The sequence below is a fragment of the Rhinoderma darwinii genome, chromosome 4, assembly GCF_050947455.1.
Source record: "Rhinoderma darwinii isolate aRhiDar2 chromosome 4, aRhiDar2.hap1, whole genome shotgun sequence".
Classification (NCBI taxonomy): domain Eukaryota; kingdom Metazoa; phylum Chordata; class Amphibia; order Anura; family Rhinodermatidae; genus Rhinoderma; species Rhinoderma darwinii.
This window is the reverse complement of record NC_134690.1, coordinates 96500995-96521503: the sequence shown is the minus strand read 5'-3', so window position 1 is coordinate 96521503 and position 20509 is coordinate 96500995. Positions and strand designations below refer to the sequence as shown.

Here is a 20509-nt window from a genome sequence, read left to right as displayed (position 1 = left end):
GCCTTCTTCACATAGTGCAGATTCTGTATGTATTTTTTTTAAGCTAAAAACAGGAACGGAACCTAAACAGAATAAAAAAATAAAATAAAGAAAAGGTCTTAAAGTGTCTCCTTTCCTCCAATTCTGGTTTTGCCTTAAAAAAAAACCGCATGCAAAATCTGTACTGTGTGAACAAGGCCTAAAGGGGTTAAAACTTAATTGCTATATAAATGAAACGTTTTACAACATTCTAATATACTTAGGGTTTCAATTCCTCATCATTTGAGAGAATTGTTGCTGTCAGTGAATGAGAACATTGTTGTTCACATTTATAGAGTCAGAAAACCCATAACTAGTCCTGCTCTTAGCTGAGAAGTGGATACATGGGGGGGAAATTTATTAAGACACGTGTTTCATACGCCACTCTAGATCTAAAAAATGCTGTAGTAAGATGTGCATGCCTCTTATTAAATTAAGCGCATATCTGGCCGTCCACGCGTATCTAGCTAGAATCTGGTGCAGATTTGTGCTATAATTTGCGCCAGTTTTCTGGCGTAAATTATAGTCGATTTATCGGGTTGTGCAGGCCTCGCTCCCTCCTGCAAAGCCTGCCCAGGTGAAGTGAATAACATTGATTATCTTACTACAATGACGACTGTCAAGGTGTGGCAGCAAGTGAACAGTCGGTTCTTCTTGGAAGCAGGAAAAATGGACACGTTTAAGGATCCGAGCGACTTTGACAAGGGCCAAATTGTGATATCTAGATGACTGGGTCAGAACATCTTCTTAACAACTAGTCTTGTGGGGTGTTCCCGCCATAGTGTGTTAGAAAAATCGACTAACCCAAAATTGTTGGAATAGGCCGCAACGTCCGACAGGTGAGCTGGGAGAGGGGAAAGAAGACTAACCCTGGCGGATCCTAGTGGAGTCGAACACCGACAGGTCACCCATAAGTCCCTCAGATACAAACAGGGTTCCTTCAGTCTCATAACTTTCTTTTTGAGAATCCTTGGGGAAACAAACTTTCCTGCCTCTGTCTAAGGGCTTATTCAGACGAACTTGAATATCGTCCATTGTTTTAACGGCCGTCAAATGGCTGCATGGTGCTGTTCACACGGCCGTTGTTTTAACATGTTCTATTTTTGTCCGTGTTCACGGATCCCTCAATAGACTCTAATCTATGAAGGATCCGTGAACGGGGGCGACTCGAACGCAAAAAACGGCTGTTTTTCACTTCCGAGTTTACACTCATTCATCTGAATAAGCCCTAAAAGGCAGGAAAGAGAACTAGGGATGATGGGGGTGTTCCCTCCTTTAAACTAATCCTAGTTCCGGTTCCCTTTCTAGAGGAGTAGGCGTTCTCTCCAGGGGTGGGGTCATAGGTGATAGGGGGAAAAAAATGGTTAGAATAAATGTTTACAGGTCATAAACCTGTGGAATTTCAAATTTCCCATGCTTGCACTGCAGACCTGTCAACCGAATACAGCAGCCTGTAGTCTGTCAATAGACCTGGGGCACGTGCAGCCGATCAAAAAGATCCTGCGGGGTAAAGAGTCCGATTTTAACTATAAATCATGCAAAACCCTAATAGTTTCCTTAATATGAAGCATCACTATAAGGCCCATTTTACAATACATAAAAATAAAATAAAAAACATGGAGAAGGAGCCATGATTCTAGTCTCTCCCGTATAATTAGTTCCCCCCTATACGGTGAAACCCGACAGCTGTGTCTGTATGAACTAGCCTTGTAAGAACAGATGTGTGGTGACGGCTGAACTTCACAAGGGGATAGACACTCATTTCCCTACAGCCATATATGTCACCTTATTTTCCAAAGTCCACTGGGCTGTGAATAATCACATAATTACAGCTTCTACAGCCAGTCCAGGGACTTCTGTACTTTGAAAGACAGGACCACTTTAACCCATGAATGGCAGGTGCCTGAACACACGGGATACTCTGCTACCATGCTCCTGGGCATAAAAAGAGTTAAGAGCTGGAGGGGGCCAAATGTCATTTGTATCAACTAATCTTTATCACATTTTATGGACAATTAAATATCAAAGGGATGGTTCTTCTTATCGGCTGAAATCGTGCATTTCAGTTTCTTTCTTGTGTGAGCTTCAGAATGAAAACGAGGAATAAAAAAAACCTTGAAGGTAATATTATAGGCTTAGACATACCTTAGCAGTCCTATAATTTGATAGGATGTACGGAAGTGAGGGCTTACAGGCAGCAATTGAGAAGCCGCTTTAAAGGCTAAAATCTAAGAAACACTTAAAATGTGCTTTCATCTGCAGCTGAGCTCGACTGGTAACATTTCATGTCTGATCCACTGCCACCCTCACAGGTTCAGCCAGACAGGGCCATTGTTGGGAATAGTCACTCTCAGGCCTCGGCATTTACCAGGTACATGAAATACACACATACTGTATATGAATGTATCTGGGAAGAAGAGATATCTTGATGTAAGGTCACTGGGATCGTTAGACCTCATTCACACGGCAGTATTTTGATCAGCATTTTGTAATTCGTATTTGGAAGCCAAAAATGACCCAGATGTGGGTCCAAAACATGGAAGAGGTACAAAGCTTTCCATTATAGGTTTTTCTGTGTGTAGTTTCCTGGTTTTTGCTTCCAACTAGTGATGTAAAATACTCACCAAAATACTGCCGTCCGTGTGAACAAGGCCTCAGAGTTTTTTGACACGTCAGAAAAAGCGCCAAAAAACAGCCAAAAATGCCTCCCTTGGATTTAAAAAAGTTCGCGGTAAAAAGAAGCGACATGCCATATCTTCGGGAGTTTACGCCTCTGACCTCCCATTGACATCAATGGGAGGCAGAGAAAGCCTATTTCTCTGCGTTTTTGCCCGTGGCACACAATGGGCGCGAGCGAAAAATGCCACGAAAAGCGCGGCAAACGGCGTGCAGGCAGATGAAAATCTGCCTTAAAATTCCAAACGGAATTTTGAGGCCGAATTTTTTGCCTGCAAAGAAAACTCTGTATGAACTCAGCCTAAAGGGGGTTTCCAGCTAAATAAAGTGATGACATATCGATAGGATATACCATCACTTACTGATCAATTGGGGTCTAACGGTCCGAAACCCCACCGACCTGGAGAATGAGAGGACAGCAGCGCTAGTTAAGCGATCCAGCTCCTTCACTGATTTTTCCCTGCACAGCGATGCTCCCGGTTTAATGTACAATGGAAAGATTTGTACCTCTTCCGTGTTTTGGATCCACTTCTGGTTTTGGCTACAACACAGCCCCATTCACGGCAAAGGAACATTGTATCATTTCCCTGCACTGCGGAAGCGCTGTGTAGAATAAATACTGATGAGGCCCTCTGTCCTCCAGATCGAGTGGAGCCCCACTGTACATAATGACCGTAGACCAGAACATTAAATGATGGGAATTTCCATTTAATTCCCAAGGAGATGACGTGGCTTAATACTGACTGAGTGAGATTTATCAACACTGGTGCAAAGGAATAGTGGAGCAGTTGCTCATAGCAACCAATCAGGTTTCAGCTTTCTTTAAAAAAGCAAAACCAAAAAGCCTCTGAAAACTGAGAGCATGATTCGGACTGGTTGCTATGGGTAACTGCTCCACTTTTCCCTTGCACCCGTTTTGATAAGTCTCCTCTATTGTTGTATCAGCATTTTTAGCAACATTTATGTGAATGCAACAAAGAAGGAACATGACATGTCTACAGCAGCGAGAAGAACAGTGTGAACAGGACCTGTCTAATGTAACTAGAACGGGAGTCCTTCCATGCTGAATGAGACTGCGCTGCAACACCAGACAACCATGGAGAAGAGTGGCGCTATTTCTGGGAAAAATAAATCTCTTATTCACACATACGTATCAGAGCACAATACCCCAGTATACTTCTCTATTGCATAAGAACATAAATGTTGTCAAGCAAATGAAATGTGGCACCGTAGTAATAACCTTCTATAAAGATCGGCACTTCACGGTCACTGGCTGGTCGACCGTTGGGGGGGGGGGGGGGGTGTAGAAGATGCTGCATGCGTTTTATGAGGAGCCTGACTGATATTTTAAGTAACACCTACAGTGCAAACACAAAATGCTCATGCAGTAGTGTGCCCCGTTTTCTTCTACAATGCCACTAAAATAATGGAGGGGGGCTTTACTATCCAAAATGTGTAACTAGTCTGCACCCTGCTTATTATGTGCTATACTCTTTATATGCAAACCCCAATATTTTTTTTAAATAAACTTGCAGCCTTTTTATACATTTTAGCTCTGAAAAGACGTAAGGAAAGTGGTCTCACATGCCTAGCAAGTTGCGCCAAATATATCATGCCATGTGCACAATTTTGATCAATTTGGAGCAATTTGTGCCATTTTTGCTCACTCAAATACAGGCATTCTATGACACAATTGAGGAATCTCCCCCATTGTCTGGGCCATTTTGTCCCCATTGTCTCCTCACTAGTAAGTGCTTACAGTCTCAATATTTCTTACACTGTAATTATAGAATGTAAATGACGTAGCCACAAAAATAAGACTGATAAATAGTAAGGGGACGAATAGCTGGGGGGTGATATCCACAGCAGGGAGGAGGGCGGGAATTAGAGAATAACAAGATTGGTATTAATGTAATATACAATGCAGATCAAAGGCCTGGAATCTACAAGAGACCCCACAGGGAGCTAGTAATAATTACCCGTGAAACTGTACCTACTGTCAATGATGTATTATCAGAGGCTCGCTCCCCCGCTGTGCCGCCATAGCCGACTGCCTTAAATCTCATTTACTTTTCTATTTTGAGTTTCGCTAGATTCTCTTAATTATTATTTAACACGCTGTCTGCATTTCATGCCTACTTAAAACCCAGAAACACAGGGGTTCATTCCAGCGGTCAGCAGCCATTACAGGTGCAGCCAGTGTAATTATGCCTGCTGGCTTGTGACACGCTTAATGCACCAGGGGGTGCCACCCAGCCTGCAGAGGTGCACCTTATTTGTGTGCTAGGGTGGAGGGTTATTAGCAGGTGCACGCACCCTTAATACACCTGCCCATGGAGAATCGTTTAAGTACATACCAGGTAATAACACAATCCTTCACCCCTCTAGACCTATCATCCTAAAGTCTTTAAAGTGTAGCTAAACGTTTGACAAACTGCTGACAAGTCATAGTGACCTGTCAGAAGTTTGGATTGGTGGGGGTCCGAGCACTGAGACCCCCACCAATCTCTAGAACGAAGCAGCTGAAATCCTCGTGTGAGCGCTCAGCCGCTTCGTGTCTGTTTGGCTTTTTCCGGAAATAAATGTATCGGTGTACGGACTCAATAGAAAGTCTATGAGCCCGTACTCAGATACATCGGCTTTCCGGAAAAAGCCGAACAGACACGAAGCGGCTGAGCGTTCACACGAGGATTTCAGCTGCTTCGTTCTAGAGATTGGTGGGGGTCTCAGTGCTCGGACCCACACCAATCCAAACTTCTGACATGTCACTATAACATGTCAGAAGTTTGTCAAACGTTTACTATACAGATCATTGAACTCTATTTTCTTAAAAAACCAAGAATAGCAAGATAAAGATGCAATAAATGTTGGCTTAATGGGGATAGACAGATGCAGAAAGACACTAGAGCAGCCAAAACAAGCAGTTGCTCTCTTTTCTGGGCACATCTCTGACATTTCTTTTATTGGGCAGTACAAAAGACTGCAAGGAGTGGGTGAGAGAGGTGGAATATCCCAACCGATGTGAGGAGAGGGTCCAGTATAGTACGTTAGACTGGTGCTAGAGAATACTAGACCAGCTAACAGCCAGAGCGCCGTCTCATCTCAAGTGAAGCGAGGGTCCAGTAGAATGGCTGTGGTGCCGCTCGGCACATTGGGCTGACAATACCAGACTCTTTTAGAAGAGGTTCAACAATGCATTCTAGTGCTGTAAAACAAAGTTAGTGAATAAAAAGCCCATCTTAAAGAGGACCTATCACCTCTCCTGACATGTCTGTTTCAGTAAATTACTGTATTCCCTATGAAATAACAATTCTGGAACATATTTTATTAGAACTCTGTGTTGTGCTGTTCCTCTGTTATTCCTCCTAGAAATGTATGAATAAATTGATAACTGAGTGTTAATATTTGGGGTGACCATGTCCAATCATTGCTGACAGAGGGAGTGGTAACACCCAGTTGTCAATTTATTCATACATTTCTAGATGGAATAACAGAGGAACGGCACAACACAGAGTCCTAATAAAATATGTTCTGGAATTGTTATTTCATGGGAAATCCAAGTATTTACTAAAATAGACAAGTCAGGAGAGGTGACGGGTCCTCTCTAAAGGGAACCTGTTAGCCTGTTTAGGCTGCCATCTCGGAATAGTGTGACAAGAACGCTGAATTTGGCGGTGTGTGACTTATGTGTGAATATGTTGTGTTTGCAGTGGGATGCGAGCATTGTAAGTCAGGAGTCCGATGTATTCTGGAGCTGCTGCTTCCGCCGCTGTGATTGACAGCGGTCTCCCTTTGCACAGTAATAGGCAGAAAGCGGTCAATCAGCGGCGGGAGGAGTGGCAGCTCCAGAATACATCGGATTTCTGCCTCACAACGCTCACATCCCACTACAACGAAGTTCTACGCAACTAAAACATATTCCCACATACAGTAAGTGACACCGCTGAAATCAGCCTGCCTGTCACTATTCAGAGGGCAGCATAAACGGGCAGACTGGTTTTTCTGATATTAAGTGGCAGAGATGGCAATAGCCTTGAACCTTTGTATATGGAAAAAATCCTAATAAAGCTGAATTATTCAATAATAAACAACGATAATTTGTGTAATCCATGGTTTAGACATCGTAGTCCAATTGTCACCCATTGTGGAAATTTATAGTGGCAAAATCCATGTCCAATTAAAAGGTTTTTATCATGTCACTTTTGCCAAACACGGAGCGATGACCTTCTAAAAGAATTGCCACCTATTTTATTAACTTTTTCCATTTTCAACAGAAGATTTCCCAACAGTCCCCATGCTCCTTAAGAAGCCATTCCAGAAAGACATAGCCAAATCTTAAAAATCTACAGTTAACTTATGAGGATTCACAATAATAGACATACAGTACTTTGTTTGTAAAAGTGCGTCTGAGGTTTCCTTTGCTTTTTATGCATTACAAATGCTGTCCTGAGTGGGAAAGGCAGAGACGATATCATTTACAATTCCTGGAGATCTCGGCTTTGCTGATAATGTTCCAATTCCCTAATAGAATAAGACAACTAAAATACAGCTTGGATTACAATTACTGATTCTCTAAACCCAACACAACTCCACCGTGATCATCCTGTGGAGCTCCCATCCCATAGAGAGGAGCAGAGGTTATGACCCCAGTAGGTGTACACTCCTAAATAGGTTAAAAGAACAGAAGGTGCGTGAAAAACTGATTATTATACATATGCTCATAGGAGACACAGCTAGAAACATATGGGGAGAAACCACAATCTAGAAAGTCCTGAGGTCTGAGGATGATCTGACGCTTGTGTGAATTCCAGAACATTATGACCGTACTTTTCGCTGTCTACCTGGCACCATTTTTTCTTCTTTTTAGTTTGGTCACATCTATAAATAATGCCTATCTATTAAACATTGGTTTGGATAAAACTTTCAGATTTATGTTCCCTCAAGTTACACAGTTTCGAAGCTCTTCTCTATAATAATTACAATGTAATTGAATGAATTTACCGGTGATATCTTATTACTCTGGAGTCATTTGCATAGTCTGCTTCATTTCTCATCGAGTGCTGTTGTCGTGACTGTGTTTGACCAAACAAACACCAAATCTCGGAGACTCCCGGAATACACTCGTTTTATAACCACATGGTTTCATAAGCAATGATGGTCCTTCCGCATCCGTAGAAGTTGTCTGCTTCAGACTATCACTTTTACAAGGGTTCCCTTATAATAAGCGGATCACAAGTCCCAATGCCGGGACCCCTAGCAAACTGTAAACTGAAGGGGAACCCGGCAGAAAGTTTTCAGCTCCCCTTCAGCACCACCACTGGGAAATGAAGAATTACAAAGTGCCTATAAAAAGCCATGGGCTGTTGGTGTAATACACAGACATAGGGGTAACTCCATGAGAGGTGTTCCTTCTAACCGCTCCCTGATCCGAATCATTAATATTAGAAAATCAGTTTTCTAGACCAGACAACCCCCCAACACACAATTTACCACGTTCGTTACGATTTAGAGAAGCCCGACCAAAACCTTTAATTTGGGTCCACCACAGGAAATCGGGAGCGGGTGGGATTAGCCTTCCCCTGCTGCATATCACTAACAATATAACACAATACATTTACTAGGGGTTTGCTCCATTTTCTAAAAAAAAAAAACTCTGAATTTAGATAGTCTTTTCTTGTGATACCCGTCATGTCGCATTACGGTAAGGCTTCAATTTTACCACTACCCTTGCGTGACCAAAGCTTGCTTTTAGACCAACAGTACAGTAGCCTATAAAGACAAAATTCTAAAACTTCCAAAATTCACTTTTTGGCCAAAAGTCTACACAATGTAATATTTTGTAGACTAAATTTAAATTTGTGTCTGACCATAAACACTCTGTGGGTGACGTGAGCACCTCTTACCTTCTGCGGCTTTGATCCGGTATCCTCTCTCTGTCCCAGGACTGACTGCTAACAGCTGCATGATGCGGTCCAGCAGGCCGTGTATGACCTCAAACCCTGGGTTCTTGTTGTAATACACTGCACACAGGTGGCGATGATTCCGCGCTCCGACATCTTAAAGGACAAGTAAAAAACCAAGAATTAAAAGTCATTGTGAATCAATTACCTTATCCTCTAAATAGATGAGAATAAAGTCATATTTATCCGAGGACACCTGGATGCCATTATAATTCCATTAACAAATATTATAACTGAATGGTGGAACAGGAGAATCACTAAAAATCTCATACTCTCTACATTGAATTGGTTCTCTGCTAACAAGCACCAAATTGGACAATCCTTACTTGTTAGAAGGGTCCCTTGATAATAAGCTGATTACATAGTGTCCCTCTGCTGGGACTCCAAGCGATCAGCTGGAATATGTGGGTATTCTTACAAATAAGCGTTCCATTTTCCTGCAGCGCCACCACAGGGGAAATTAGGCATTACACAGCACATTAAGCTCTGTTTTGTGTAACTCCGGACAGGTCCTCCAGAGTGAGAGGCGCTCTTTGTAACCGCTCTCCACTCTATACAAGAGATAAGGATCCTGAACCAAGGATCCCCCCACTATTATCTCAGAATTCCCTAACAGGGTATAGGAAAATGGGTTTTCTATACTGGACAACCTCTTTAAATGGAGAAACCAATGGTCACCATTATAGCTCCCATAAGGGCTGTCACCTAAATGTCCCACCCTCCTAAATGGCAGACCTGCCTAAATATGCAGTGATACCTCCCAATCCTTGAGTCACTGAATAACTAGGCAGATATTCCATTCGAAAGTCTTGGAAAGCTTGATAAAAACCTATGATGGAGCTGTAAAGTCTTCCATCGGTGGTTGTCATTTGGAGTGGGAAGAAACAAATATAATTAAAAAACTGCAGCAGCCCTCGCTAAACACTGGCTCCTGGGGATCCGTCACTGGATTACTATACTGTACATTATGGAGTGTGTGGAAATTGCTCAGGAAAGCAGCAGCACAAAAACAGCTTCTGCCTTCTCCCTGGAGCCAAAGGGTATCTGCAGAATTTTTTTGGTTTAGTCACTATTCTGAGGTGCTGTAAAATGGCGTCACCCCGGACGTCATAAGAATCCCATCAGTATTGCTGACCATGTCAAAAATCTATTTCCTCAGATCAGAAAATGATTAGATCCAACTAATCCAAACATTTTTTACATTTAAAGAGGCTCTCTCACCTCTCCTGACATGTCCGTTAGGTAAATCATTGTATTTCCCATGAAAAAACAATTCTGAAGCATCTTTTCTTAGAACTTTATGCTGTGCTGTTCCTCTGTTATTCCTCTTATAAATTTATGAATAAATTACCCTAAGTCACGCTATTGAGAAGGGGAATGGTTTCACCCAGTTGTCAATTTATTCATCGATTTCTAAGAGGAATAACACAGAAGAAAAAATTATCCAGAATTATTTTTATAGGTACCGGTAATACAAATAATCACTAAAATAGACATAGCAGTAGAGGTGAAAGGGCTTCTTTAATATATAATCCTTTGCATTGTAGCACCAATTGCTCCATGCAAAACCCAGTATGGATCAGGGTGTTCCAGCATTTGGATCTATACAAACTTCAAAAGATAAAAAGTAGACGATAGTACAAAAAAAAAAAAAAAAAAAAATGGATAACACGACAAGTAGCAATCACCAAAATTAAGAATGAGAGATGAAAATAACAGGAGAATGGCGTAAACGTTAGACAAATAAGATAAGGAAAGTACCAAATCAGCTGCAGACTCGCTCTTTGTAGAAGTAAGAAGAGAAATTGGGAACAGACGTAGGAGAGTCGGACTCCATCTGCACATTGTCAAGCTTCAAACGTTCGATATCTGCAGCGCACTCGCAATGTCCGGAGGACGGAGGCCCAAACCACTTTATCTGTTCTTGCAACAACCCCTGCAGTGAACAGCAATCACACAAACACACCATATCTACACACACGACAGGAGGCTCCGCAAGCATGAAGCACATATTAGGGGAGTACATGTAAGCTCCTCAGACAAAACATATGAATAATAGCCCAGTCCTCTTCTCTACACCTACAGAGTTGCGTGGAAATAAAAGAAAATCCATAAATTATTACCACAAGCTTAAGTTGGGGCCGTACAGGATTAGAAAAACCATGGCTGATTTCTTCCAAAAACAGCGCCACACCTGTCCATGGGTTGTGTCCGGTACAGTCGCTAAAGTTGCGCATCAGTTTGGCGACTGTATATTAATGGCTCATAAAGCAATAATTGATTTGTGAACAGGTGAATTGATTTGATCCGGTGTAGCACGAAAATGGCAGACGTAAAACAGACGGCAAAACTGATCTTACAGTTTCCTATGATGTCAGTTTTGTGTGTGGTGCCTCCCCAGTTTTGCCACCGATGTCTCCCCAAGCCAGACAGAACGCCTATGGACACTGGGCAGGTGCACAACTTTCTCATTAGACGTATACGGTTCAGGTTAAAAAAAACAAAAACTAAAAAAAAAGATGTCCAGACCAAACTGTTACATGCGAACGAACCTCTAGTTTATTGTACCATCAACAAATTGGCTTAAAAAGTGACGAAAACTTTAATAATAATCCTCAGGAGTTCACCCCCCCCCCCCACCCACTCCTCCTGGGCAGATCATAAAACGTGTATTACTCAGGGGAGGGTACTGCTGAAAACAAGGTCAGATTTATCGGAAATCTGTGAAAATATACATTGATGATTTCTGTTGTATATTTTAAAGGGGTATTTCCATCTTGGACATTTGTGTCATATCCACGGGACGTGCCATCAATGTCTGACAGAAGCGGGCTCGTCTGTCTCCATAACTCTTATAGGATTCAATGGAGAGCTGTGCACATGTGTGGCCACCTCTTCATTCATTCCCTGCCTGAATGTTGGGGTCGGGTGACCCTTTTCTAGAGATAGATGCAGGTCCCAGTTCTACACCTATCAGACATTTTTTGGCATGTCCTCTGGATATGCCATAAATGTCTAAGGAGGGAATAACCCATTAACATACAATATTGGGATCACGTATCAAAAGTGTCAATTGAATGATATCTTTATATATCTCGCACACTTATCTCCTGGAGGGAATCGGGATTAGGTATGTTGCCACAATCTTTTTGGCCCTTATGGTCGATGTAGGGGGGTCTGTAGAGAAGCCCCTATACACATTAGATCTTTGGCATTGCTTGTGAAGCACTTTACCATTATGTTTCCTCACAATCAATAGCCATAGATAACCCTAAAAATCATCATCACTGGTTTGGAGAACTTGGTATAGATATATTCAGGGTGATCCTTAAATGAATCAGACCTCAAAACACTCATGTGACTGCAGCTCGTCCAAGAATAACTAAAGACAAAAGTCAAAAATCATTTCCGGACACATTGCGGATGTAGGACTCGGCTCCGCACTAGAAAGACATTCCATATAGGTTTTCCGGGAAACAAATGTATTACAAGGATTTTACCAAATGATTCCATAGTGATTCAGATTTTACACTGCCGACTTGTTACTAAATATTGGGACTCTTATTCTACTGTTAAAAAAGAAACGTCCCTTTCTTTGAGCACTTTAAGTTGCTGCAGATGTTGGCAACTTATAACAAGTCCTGGGAACCTTTCCGTCTCTACTCCACTCTGTGATCTTAAAAAAGTTTTGATTTTTTTTTTTTTTTTAATTGATAAAAACGCCACTCAAAAAAAAAATCAGGCAAGAGTGCAGTTAACACCGATATTCCACTCCACTCCATGTAAAACGATGGAGCAATAAGGAGTTTTTTGTAGGCTGGAAAGTTGGTACTGGAGTTCCATATTACTCAGCCGCAGGCACGCCGTGTGCTCCGTATGTGGCCTCTGGGGGTGACTGTAGTTTATTACTTCTGTATGCAATCGGGGGGACTTGGTGGTACAGTATGGCCTCATAGATTTCTACGGGCGCCATAGAACCGATATGTATGTAAATCCATAATACAGCCTTATGCAGGAGTCCTAAAGCCTCATTCGCAGGCAACACAATGGCTGGCGGATCCACAGCAAAATCCACGTGTTATATGCGGATTTGGCAACACGCAGTGCGAGAACACGTCATAAAAACATCAGATCTTCAGTGTAAAGACCGTGTCACAACTGAATGGCGGGTTGTTGGACCCTTGTGAGTACAATTTAAGGGGGGGATAATTCAGCAGTATATTCCGACATCTCCAGGTTTTAAGTGGAGTTAACAAATAAAGGTTGAGGGCACGCAGATCTTCTGTAGCGTTTGTTCAGAAACCAGCTGGTCCTTTATTATAGAGAATAATTCCTGCCTGCTTTAGAATTGGCTTCCAGCCATGGAGTGTGAAATGCTGCAGCAAGGAGCTCTGAGCCCGTTCTTTCTCGGAGTCCCTATTGGTTTGGATTTTGACCACTTTTACATTGGCCAGATAAAACCATCTGTCGCAACAATAGCAAATGTGGTAACTACCATTGATGGGTGTCCTTTTGCGGTGCCAAATGCTGTAAGTCCCTCGCCAACAACTGACAATCGAGTTTTCTGGTAAATTTGCACCTTTTGGTGGTTGCGACACATTTTTTGTCTGGGTAGCTTATTTATAGATCGGTTTTGACATATAAAACATAGATAAGATACAAAGAATTGTAGTGTAAACCGTCTGCACAGAACGGAGGTCTCTACCAGCACAATTACACAGGGAAGAGAATGATATTAGTATGAGCTTATTAAGTCAAGGATGGCAGTAGCTCTATTACGTATGTTCTCCTGCCCCCTGCTGGTAAATAATGGAAATGCCAGATATTTATAAAAATACACCATTTAAAAAGCTAAAGTAAAAATGACATCGCTTCTACAGTGATGAAAAAAAAAACAAGTTGTATAAAAGAAAAAAATAAAATAAAATAAAAAAAAACAGACAAAACGTAGCAAGAAATGTCAGTAACAGTAATTAAACGGATATATCTACCAATGAATAAGGAACTGCTGCCACCTATCAGCCAGTAATGGTATAGCAATTTAAGAAAATAAAAAGGGTTATTTCCATCTAAGACATTTATGGCACACCCATGAGATATGAGATAAATGTCTGATAGATGCGGGTCCCAGCTCTTTGACCCAAACCTATCTTGAGAACAGGGGTCACCCAAAACCCATCCTGCTTGGAGAGGTCAGCAGCACATCCAGACGGATAATCAATGGAGAGGTGGCCGTGCTCACTCCATTGAATCTTATGGGCGTTACGGAAGTAGCAGAGCCTGCCTGCGCGGCCGCCTCTCCATAGATTCTCCACCTGGATGCAGTGGCCCCCTCCCCAGGTGGGATAGGCGTGGGCCCTAGATTTCTATCAACCATATAAAGCACATCCTGTCGATATGCCATAGATGTCTTTGGTGAGAATACCCCCTTTAATGTTGTTTTCCCACCATTAAAAGTGATGGCATATCGCTAGGACTGCCTGGATCCCCCACCAATCCTCTTCAGCAGTTCCTTCACAGGTTTTCCCTGAACAATGGCACTCCCAACTTTGAAGGGGCCCCTGTCCCTTAATTTATGTTATTGGCGGGGGCCTCGAGGTCAGAACTCCACCGATCATGAAGTCATGGCATATCCCATGACTAAATCATGATGGGAATACATTTTACACTGTACTCATGTAAAACTTCAATTATGGTTAACAACAGCTGATGAACACACCCAAGCTGTCTCGAGCAACTAAAATCTATTTAGTCAGCCAAAAAAGTGCAAAAAAAAAAAGCCGGAGCGAACATGCCATCTGTATGCCTGTATGTTATGCATCCTACACAATCAGGATGGAACGGAGATATTAACTTGCAGGCAACTGTTCTAAGTCACTTTCCTTTTCTCAAAACATGTATGAGAATATATAAAAAGCAGAGTAAGGCCTCATGCACACGACCGTGCTCGTAATTACGACTTGTAATTACGAGCACGGCCGGGCATGGGCGGCCACGGGCAGCCGGCCGCTTTTGCGAGCCGTGCTGCCATTATAAAGTATAGCAGCACGGCCCGTAAAATGAAAAAATAGAACATGTTCTATTTTTTTAATGGCACGGGCACCTTCCCGTGAGAAAACAGGAAGGTACCCGTGGCTAACAGAAGTCTATGGGCCCGTTATTGCGGGACGTAATTACGACCCGCAATAACGGGTGTTTTTACGGTCGTGTGCATGAGGCCTAATCCTGATGGTGAGCATTTTTAAACACCTTAACCTTGAAGCATCTTATTTTTCCATCACCTAAGCAGCCTAGCATTGATACCATGAGATACCGGGCATATACAGTAGCTAATGTAGAAGTGACATATTCTACCATTTGCCAATAATTTAAAAAAAAACCTTGCCAAGTACATTATATTCAAATAAAAGCAACAGTAGATTTCCTGGTCAAGCAGCATTTACCTTTAGTGTTGTCCTTTGTCACCACATCGGATATTTCAAACAGTTTTAAGGGTAGAGGCATTTTGCGGTTCGCTGCAATCGTTTTCAACAAGCCGGGCAATAAAGTCGTACGAGCCACCTAAACAGAGAAGACATAAAAGTGAGTTAATTTCCGCTAATAAATAAGTGCAATTACTCTCAAAGGCAGAATGCAGATTCAGGTAACTGTACAGGCAGCAAGTAAACAGTTTGTTTGTGTAGTTGATGTGTTGGAAGCGCAAAAATTAGCAAATGTGAGGATCGGAGCAACTTTGACAAAGGCCAAATTGTGATGGCTCAACGACGGGGGTCAGAGCATCTACAGCGGGTCTTGTGGGGTGTCCCCGGTGTGCAGAGGTTAGTACCTACCAAAAGTGGTCCAATGAAGGACAACTAGCGACAGGGTCATGGGCACTTAAGGCTTATTGATGCCCATTGGGAGAGAAGGCTAGCCTGTCTGCTGCTGTAGGATAGATTGATGAAAACGTTTATGCTGGCTATGATAGAAAGGTGTTAAACCCCACAGTACATTGCAGCTTGCTGCACTAGGAGCGGAGTAGCCGCAGACTGATAAGAGTGCCCATGCTGACCTCTGTCCACCTCCAATAGCGCCTACGGTAAACACAGGAGCATCAGAACTGAGCTATGGAGCAAGGAAGAACGGCTAGGCTGAAGAATCACGTTTTCTTTTCTATAATGTGGACGGCCGGGTGCGTCGATTACCTGGGAAAGAGATGGCTCCAGGATGCACTCTGCAAAAAAGAAGGCAAGCTGGCAGAGGAAGTGTAATGCTCTGGGCAGTGTTCTGCTGAGAACCAAGGGGTCTTGTCATTCTTGTGACCGTTACTTTGACACGTACCCCCAACCCAAACATTGTTGCAGCCCTAGTACATCGCTCCATGGCAATGCGCCCTGCCACGCTGCAAAACTTGTTCAGGATTGGTTTCATGAACTTTACAGCGTTCAAGGTAGTGACTTCAAAATTAGAACTGCTCAGCAGCCAATCAGAGTGATGATTACTTATTCTGGTTCACTGTAGCCACACAACATTGGCCAGTTTAATAGCGAATCAGAGAGCACAGGCTTCACTCTGGTACACTGCCTTGTAGCCACAGCCGGCAGAGAACAATATGGGATAATCCTTCCATGTGGGTTTATTTCAATGAAACGGCGCAGGAGAGAAGAGAGAGTTTTTAGGTAAATGGTTTAAGGGGCCCAGAGTAAAGCAGGGCCCCAGAGCAGGAGCTCTAACAGCACCAATGAAAATCTGGCCCTGGGAATCAGTTATTAAATGTTTTTTTGTCCATCTGGAATGGGTCAGCCTTTACCCTAATTTATAGATTATAATGTTTTAAAAGGGAACTTGTCATGTTAAACATGATGTTCAACCTGTGGGCAGCATGTATAGAGCAGGAGGAGCTGAACAGATGAATATATTGTTTTGTGGGAAAAACATATAAAGCCCTGCTAGCTGTGGGTGAAGGAGTCCAGTGTGTGGTTTCAACCACGGACTGACAGCCTTTCCTGTATGAGTGTGAATACAGAAATAGCTGTCAATCACTGGAGTAAGACCACCCACTGGACTCTTAAGCCCAGAGTGAGCAGGGATTATTATAAATCTAGAACAGGTTATCCAGGATCTTTTTGCACAATTTGCTCAGCTGTATAAGGTCTTGTTTTTTGCGGGACAAGTTGTAATTTTTAATAGCACCATTTTGGGGTACATAGAATTTGATTAACTTTTATAAACTTTTTGGGGGGGGGGGGAATAGAAAAAAAAACGCAATTTCGCCACACTTTTTTGCGTCCTAAATTGACGCCGTTTACCGTGTGGTATAAATAACACAACTTTATTCAGCGGGTTGTTGCGATTGCAACGATACCAAATTTGTATAGTTTTTGTATGTTTTACTACTTTTACACAGTAAAAAAAACTCTTATTTTTCAAAATTATTTGTTTTTGTATCTCCCTATTTGAAGAGCCGTAACGGTTTTATTTTTTCGCCGATGCAATTTTAGGAGGGTTTTTTTTTGCGAGACGACTTGTAGTTTTTATCGGTACCATTTTGGAGTCGATGCGACTTTTTGATCACTTTTTATCACATTTTTTTTTAAGGCTGGATTCAAAGAAAACAGCAATTTTTTTAATTTATTTTTTACGGCGTTCACCGTGCGGGTTAAATGATGTAATACGTTTATAGTCGGGGTCGTTACGGACGCGGCGATACCAAATGTGTGTACATTTTTTACTTTATTTTGTTTGTTAATAATAAAGCATTTTGTAAGGGGAAAAAGTGGGTTTTTCATTTTTTTTTTTTCACTTTTTATGAAACTTTTTTTTTTTAACTTTCTTACTAGTCCCACTAGGGGACTTCACTATGCGATAATCCGATCGCATTTAGAATACACTGCAATACTTCTGTATTGCAGTGTATTATGCCTGTACGTGTAAAACGGACAGGCATATGCTAGGACATGCCTCTGGCATGACCTAGCAGGCATTCGCCACAGGAAGACCTGGGGGCCTTTATTAGGCCCCCGGCTGCCATCAGAGACACAGACACTCTGCGATCTTATCACCAGGTGTCAGTGGAATGAGAGGGAGCTCCCTCCCTCTCTCCAAAACCACTCAGATGCGGTGCATGCTATTTAGCACCGCATCTGAGGGGTTAAACGGGCGAGATCGATACTAGTATCGATCTCACCCGGTCGAGCAGGTACGCCACCAGCTGCCTCTAGCAGCTGAGAGCAGGGAGATTTGACAGCTCCCTGCTCTGTTTACTTATTCCGATGCAGCAAAGTAAAAAGTCTATGGCATCGGAATAAGGCCCGTTAGTGACAGACGTAAAAAGACTATGGGCCGGTCACTAACGGGTTAAGCAATAAATAGATGTAGAAAGGAGATGTAGAATTACTGTCCGGCTGGACTGTCACTTTGCATATGGTGTCGTGGATGAATCGCTCACGTCTTCAGACTTGTGTTTCTTCACAGTGGCAATATGGGAAAAGCAGAAGTCTGAGACCTCCCTACTCTGTGCTAACAACTGCAATCAGATGCACCAACCTCTGCCCACTCAGTCTCTTTTAAATCTGGGCGGGGGGGGGGGGGTTGGTTGGAGGAGAGGTGAGTGTTTATTGTATTTGTATGACCCCACACTAGTGCTTGGCATACTTCACACATAATGAGGAAGGGCACAAACTATGTCCAGTCCATAGGACATTCAGTTATAATATACAGTAAACACAGGATAAGAGAAGAAAGGAGAGTCTATATTATCGTCATCCTTAGAGTTACAATTTGGAGATCTACAACTAAATAAAAGTAAACTAAAGTATACTTGCCTACTTTTGGGTCCCTATAAAACAGCCAGCAAAAGTCAACCCAGAAGGCTTTGTTCACATACGCAGATTTGAAAGGAGCCTAAAAGAGATTGCCACCCAAATCGATCCCTTGCTGCCGTCCGTGGTTAACTGCAGCCTGTGTTAAACTAACTAAACACATAAAATTGCATTTGGCCGATGACAGTTCTTTCTCTGGACGTCCCCGTGGATGGATAAGGTTGGCTGAGCATTCATATTTACCGCCATAGCTAGTGGGCAATAAGACGCTGCATGCACCTCAGACTCCCCTTATCTCCTGGGGGAGCCTGGGTTCTATATGTTTCTCTATTCTCTAACGTCAGAGACATGTAAGAAAGCAGTGTCAGTCCTGACGCTGTGATCTATATGGAACACTAGGATGAATCCACATGCCCCCTTGGCTCGTAGCGCAGAGGTGCGTAGATGTTTGATGGGTTTAATCCATTGACCCCAGCAATTGACTGACCTGAAACTCTGCAGTTTTGGGATTTGCAATGTGTGCTGCATTGGTGGCTGAGACAGGAATACCCAGTTTATCTGCAATATCATCAATTGAACACTGTGGGACCAAAAGGAAAGAAAAGAATCATCGGGTTAATTTCAGACGGAATAATACAGAATTGTTGTATAGAAATAACAGACATTTGGCACATGCAAATTTTCCATCCAATGAGGCGGACTACACAACAAGCGCTCACCAAGGCGAATGTCAGAGCTTCAGTAAAACCAGCAGCGGCCAAATCCTGACGCAGCAATTCGGTCAACTTATTTAGAGGAAACTACAAAAGACAAAAAAAAAAAAGTTACTAAAGATGCTGTTCAATGCAAACATAAGGAAGAAGAGACTGCAGTTATAATATGTGTGCACTTTAGATTTCACAATACATTTTCTAAACTATTACTAATTCATTCAAATTATACTCTCCGTAAACAGCATCACGGATTGTGCCACAAATAGAACTGGCAAAAAACTAAAATGGACTTAACCGTGACCCCTGCTTCTAGTACATTCACCATAAAATAAACTGCTCCAATAATAACCTTATAATAAAAGGTAATATTAGCAGAAAACCATTCTGAACAGCGCCACAACGGTCAGGACTAATTGGACAGTGTCACCCTATTGATAAGTGAATGGTAACACCCAGTTGTCAATTTAGTCTTACATTTCCAGGAGGAATAGCAGATGAACGTCACAGTACAGAGTTCCTAGTAAAGACGCTCCAGCGTTGAGCGGACATGGTCTATTTAAAAAATCTTCTAGTGCAGAAAATGTGGCGCACTCACCTGGTTAGCGATGGTGTAGGTTTTAGGAATGGTCATTTGGATGTTATTGTAACCAAAGGCTACAGCTGCATCCTCTACAATGTCACACGCATGAATAATGTCTGCTCTTGTAGGGGGGATCTCAATCTCCAGCTGCTCCCCATCTTCTAACACATGAGATTTCAGACACATCCGTGTGAGTAGTTTGGCCAACTTGTCTGGCGTCTCCCTGGAGAAATAGAAAGTCATGGATTTTATATGACATATCTATATCGTGACATCCTCTTTCTAGAATTTGGAGAGGCAATGACCAATGTTTATCCATTACACCCCCCACATACTCCGCGCATCGGGGCCTAGTGGTAAGGCATACCTTCTTATGGCGATAAGACATTAAAACACAGTATAGAACAGAGATTGCCTGGGACTCGGAAGATATTTTGGAGATATGATGGGTTAGGAGGTATCAGAAGTTCTCACTGGGGAACAGAGTCTGAACCACATGCCTTATTGATGTTGTCCAGTCCCTAAAAATTGATGGCCTATCCTCAGGCCATCAATATCTGATCAGTCGGGGTCTGACTCCCGGAACCCTCAGCGATAAACGTTTTTGAAAGGGATGAAACGCTCATGCGAGCACGGCTTCCCCTTCATTCCTTACCTGCTCACACTTAATCGCCGACACACTGCGGTTCACAGTATTACAGCCTTCACCTATTCACTTCAATGGGAGAAGGCTGTAGTACTGTGAACCACCGCTACAAGTGC

General features: G+C 42.5%; 1 protein-coding gene across 1 annotated transcript in view; it reads right to left on the bottom strand.

The window, feature by feature from the left end:
* Positions 1–20509, bottom strand: part of FARSB (phenylalanyl-tRNA synthetase subunit beta) — a 42149-nt gene that overhangs the window by 4661 nt on the left and 16979 nt on the right. The window contains exons 12-16 of the mRNA XM_075861422.1: positions 19763–19970; positions 19174–19254; positions 18942–19034; positions 15098–15215; positions 8598–8750 (exon numbers count right to left, since the gene is read on the bottom strand). Coding sequence (XP_075717537.1) covers positions 8598–8750; positions 15098–15215; positions 18942–19034; positions 19174–19254; positions 19763–19970 — 653 coding nt within the window. The remainder of the gene's footprint in view (positions 1–8597; positions 8751–15097; positions 15216–18941; positions 19035–19173; positions 19255–19762; positions 19971–20509) is intronic.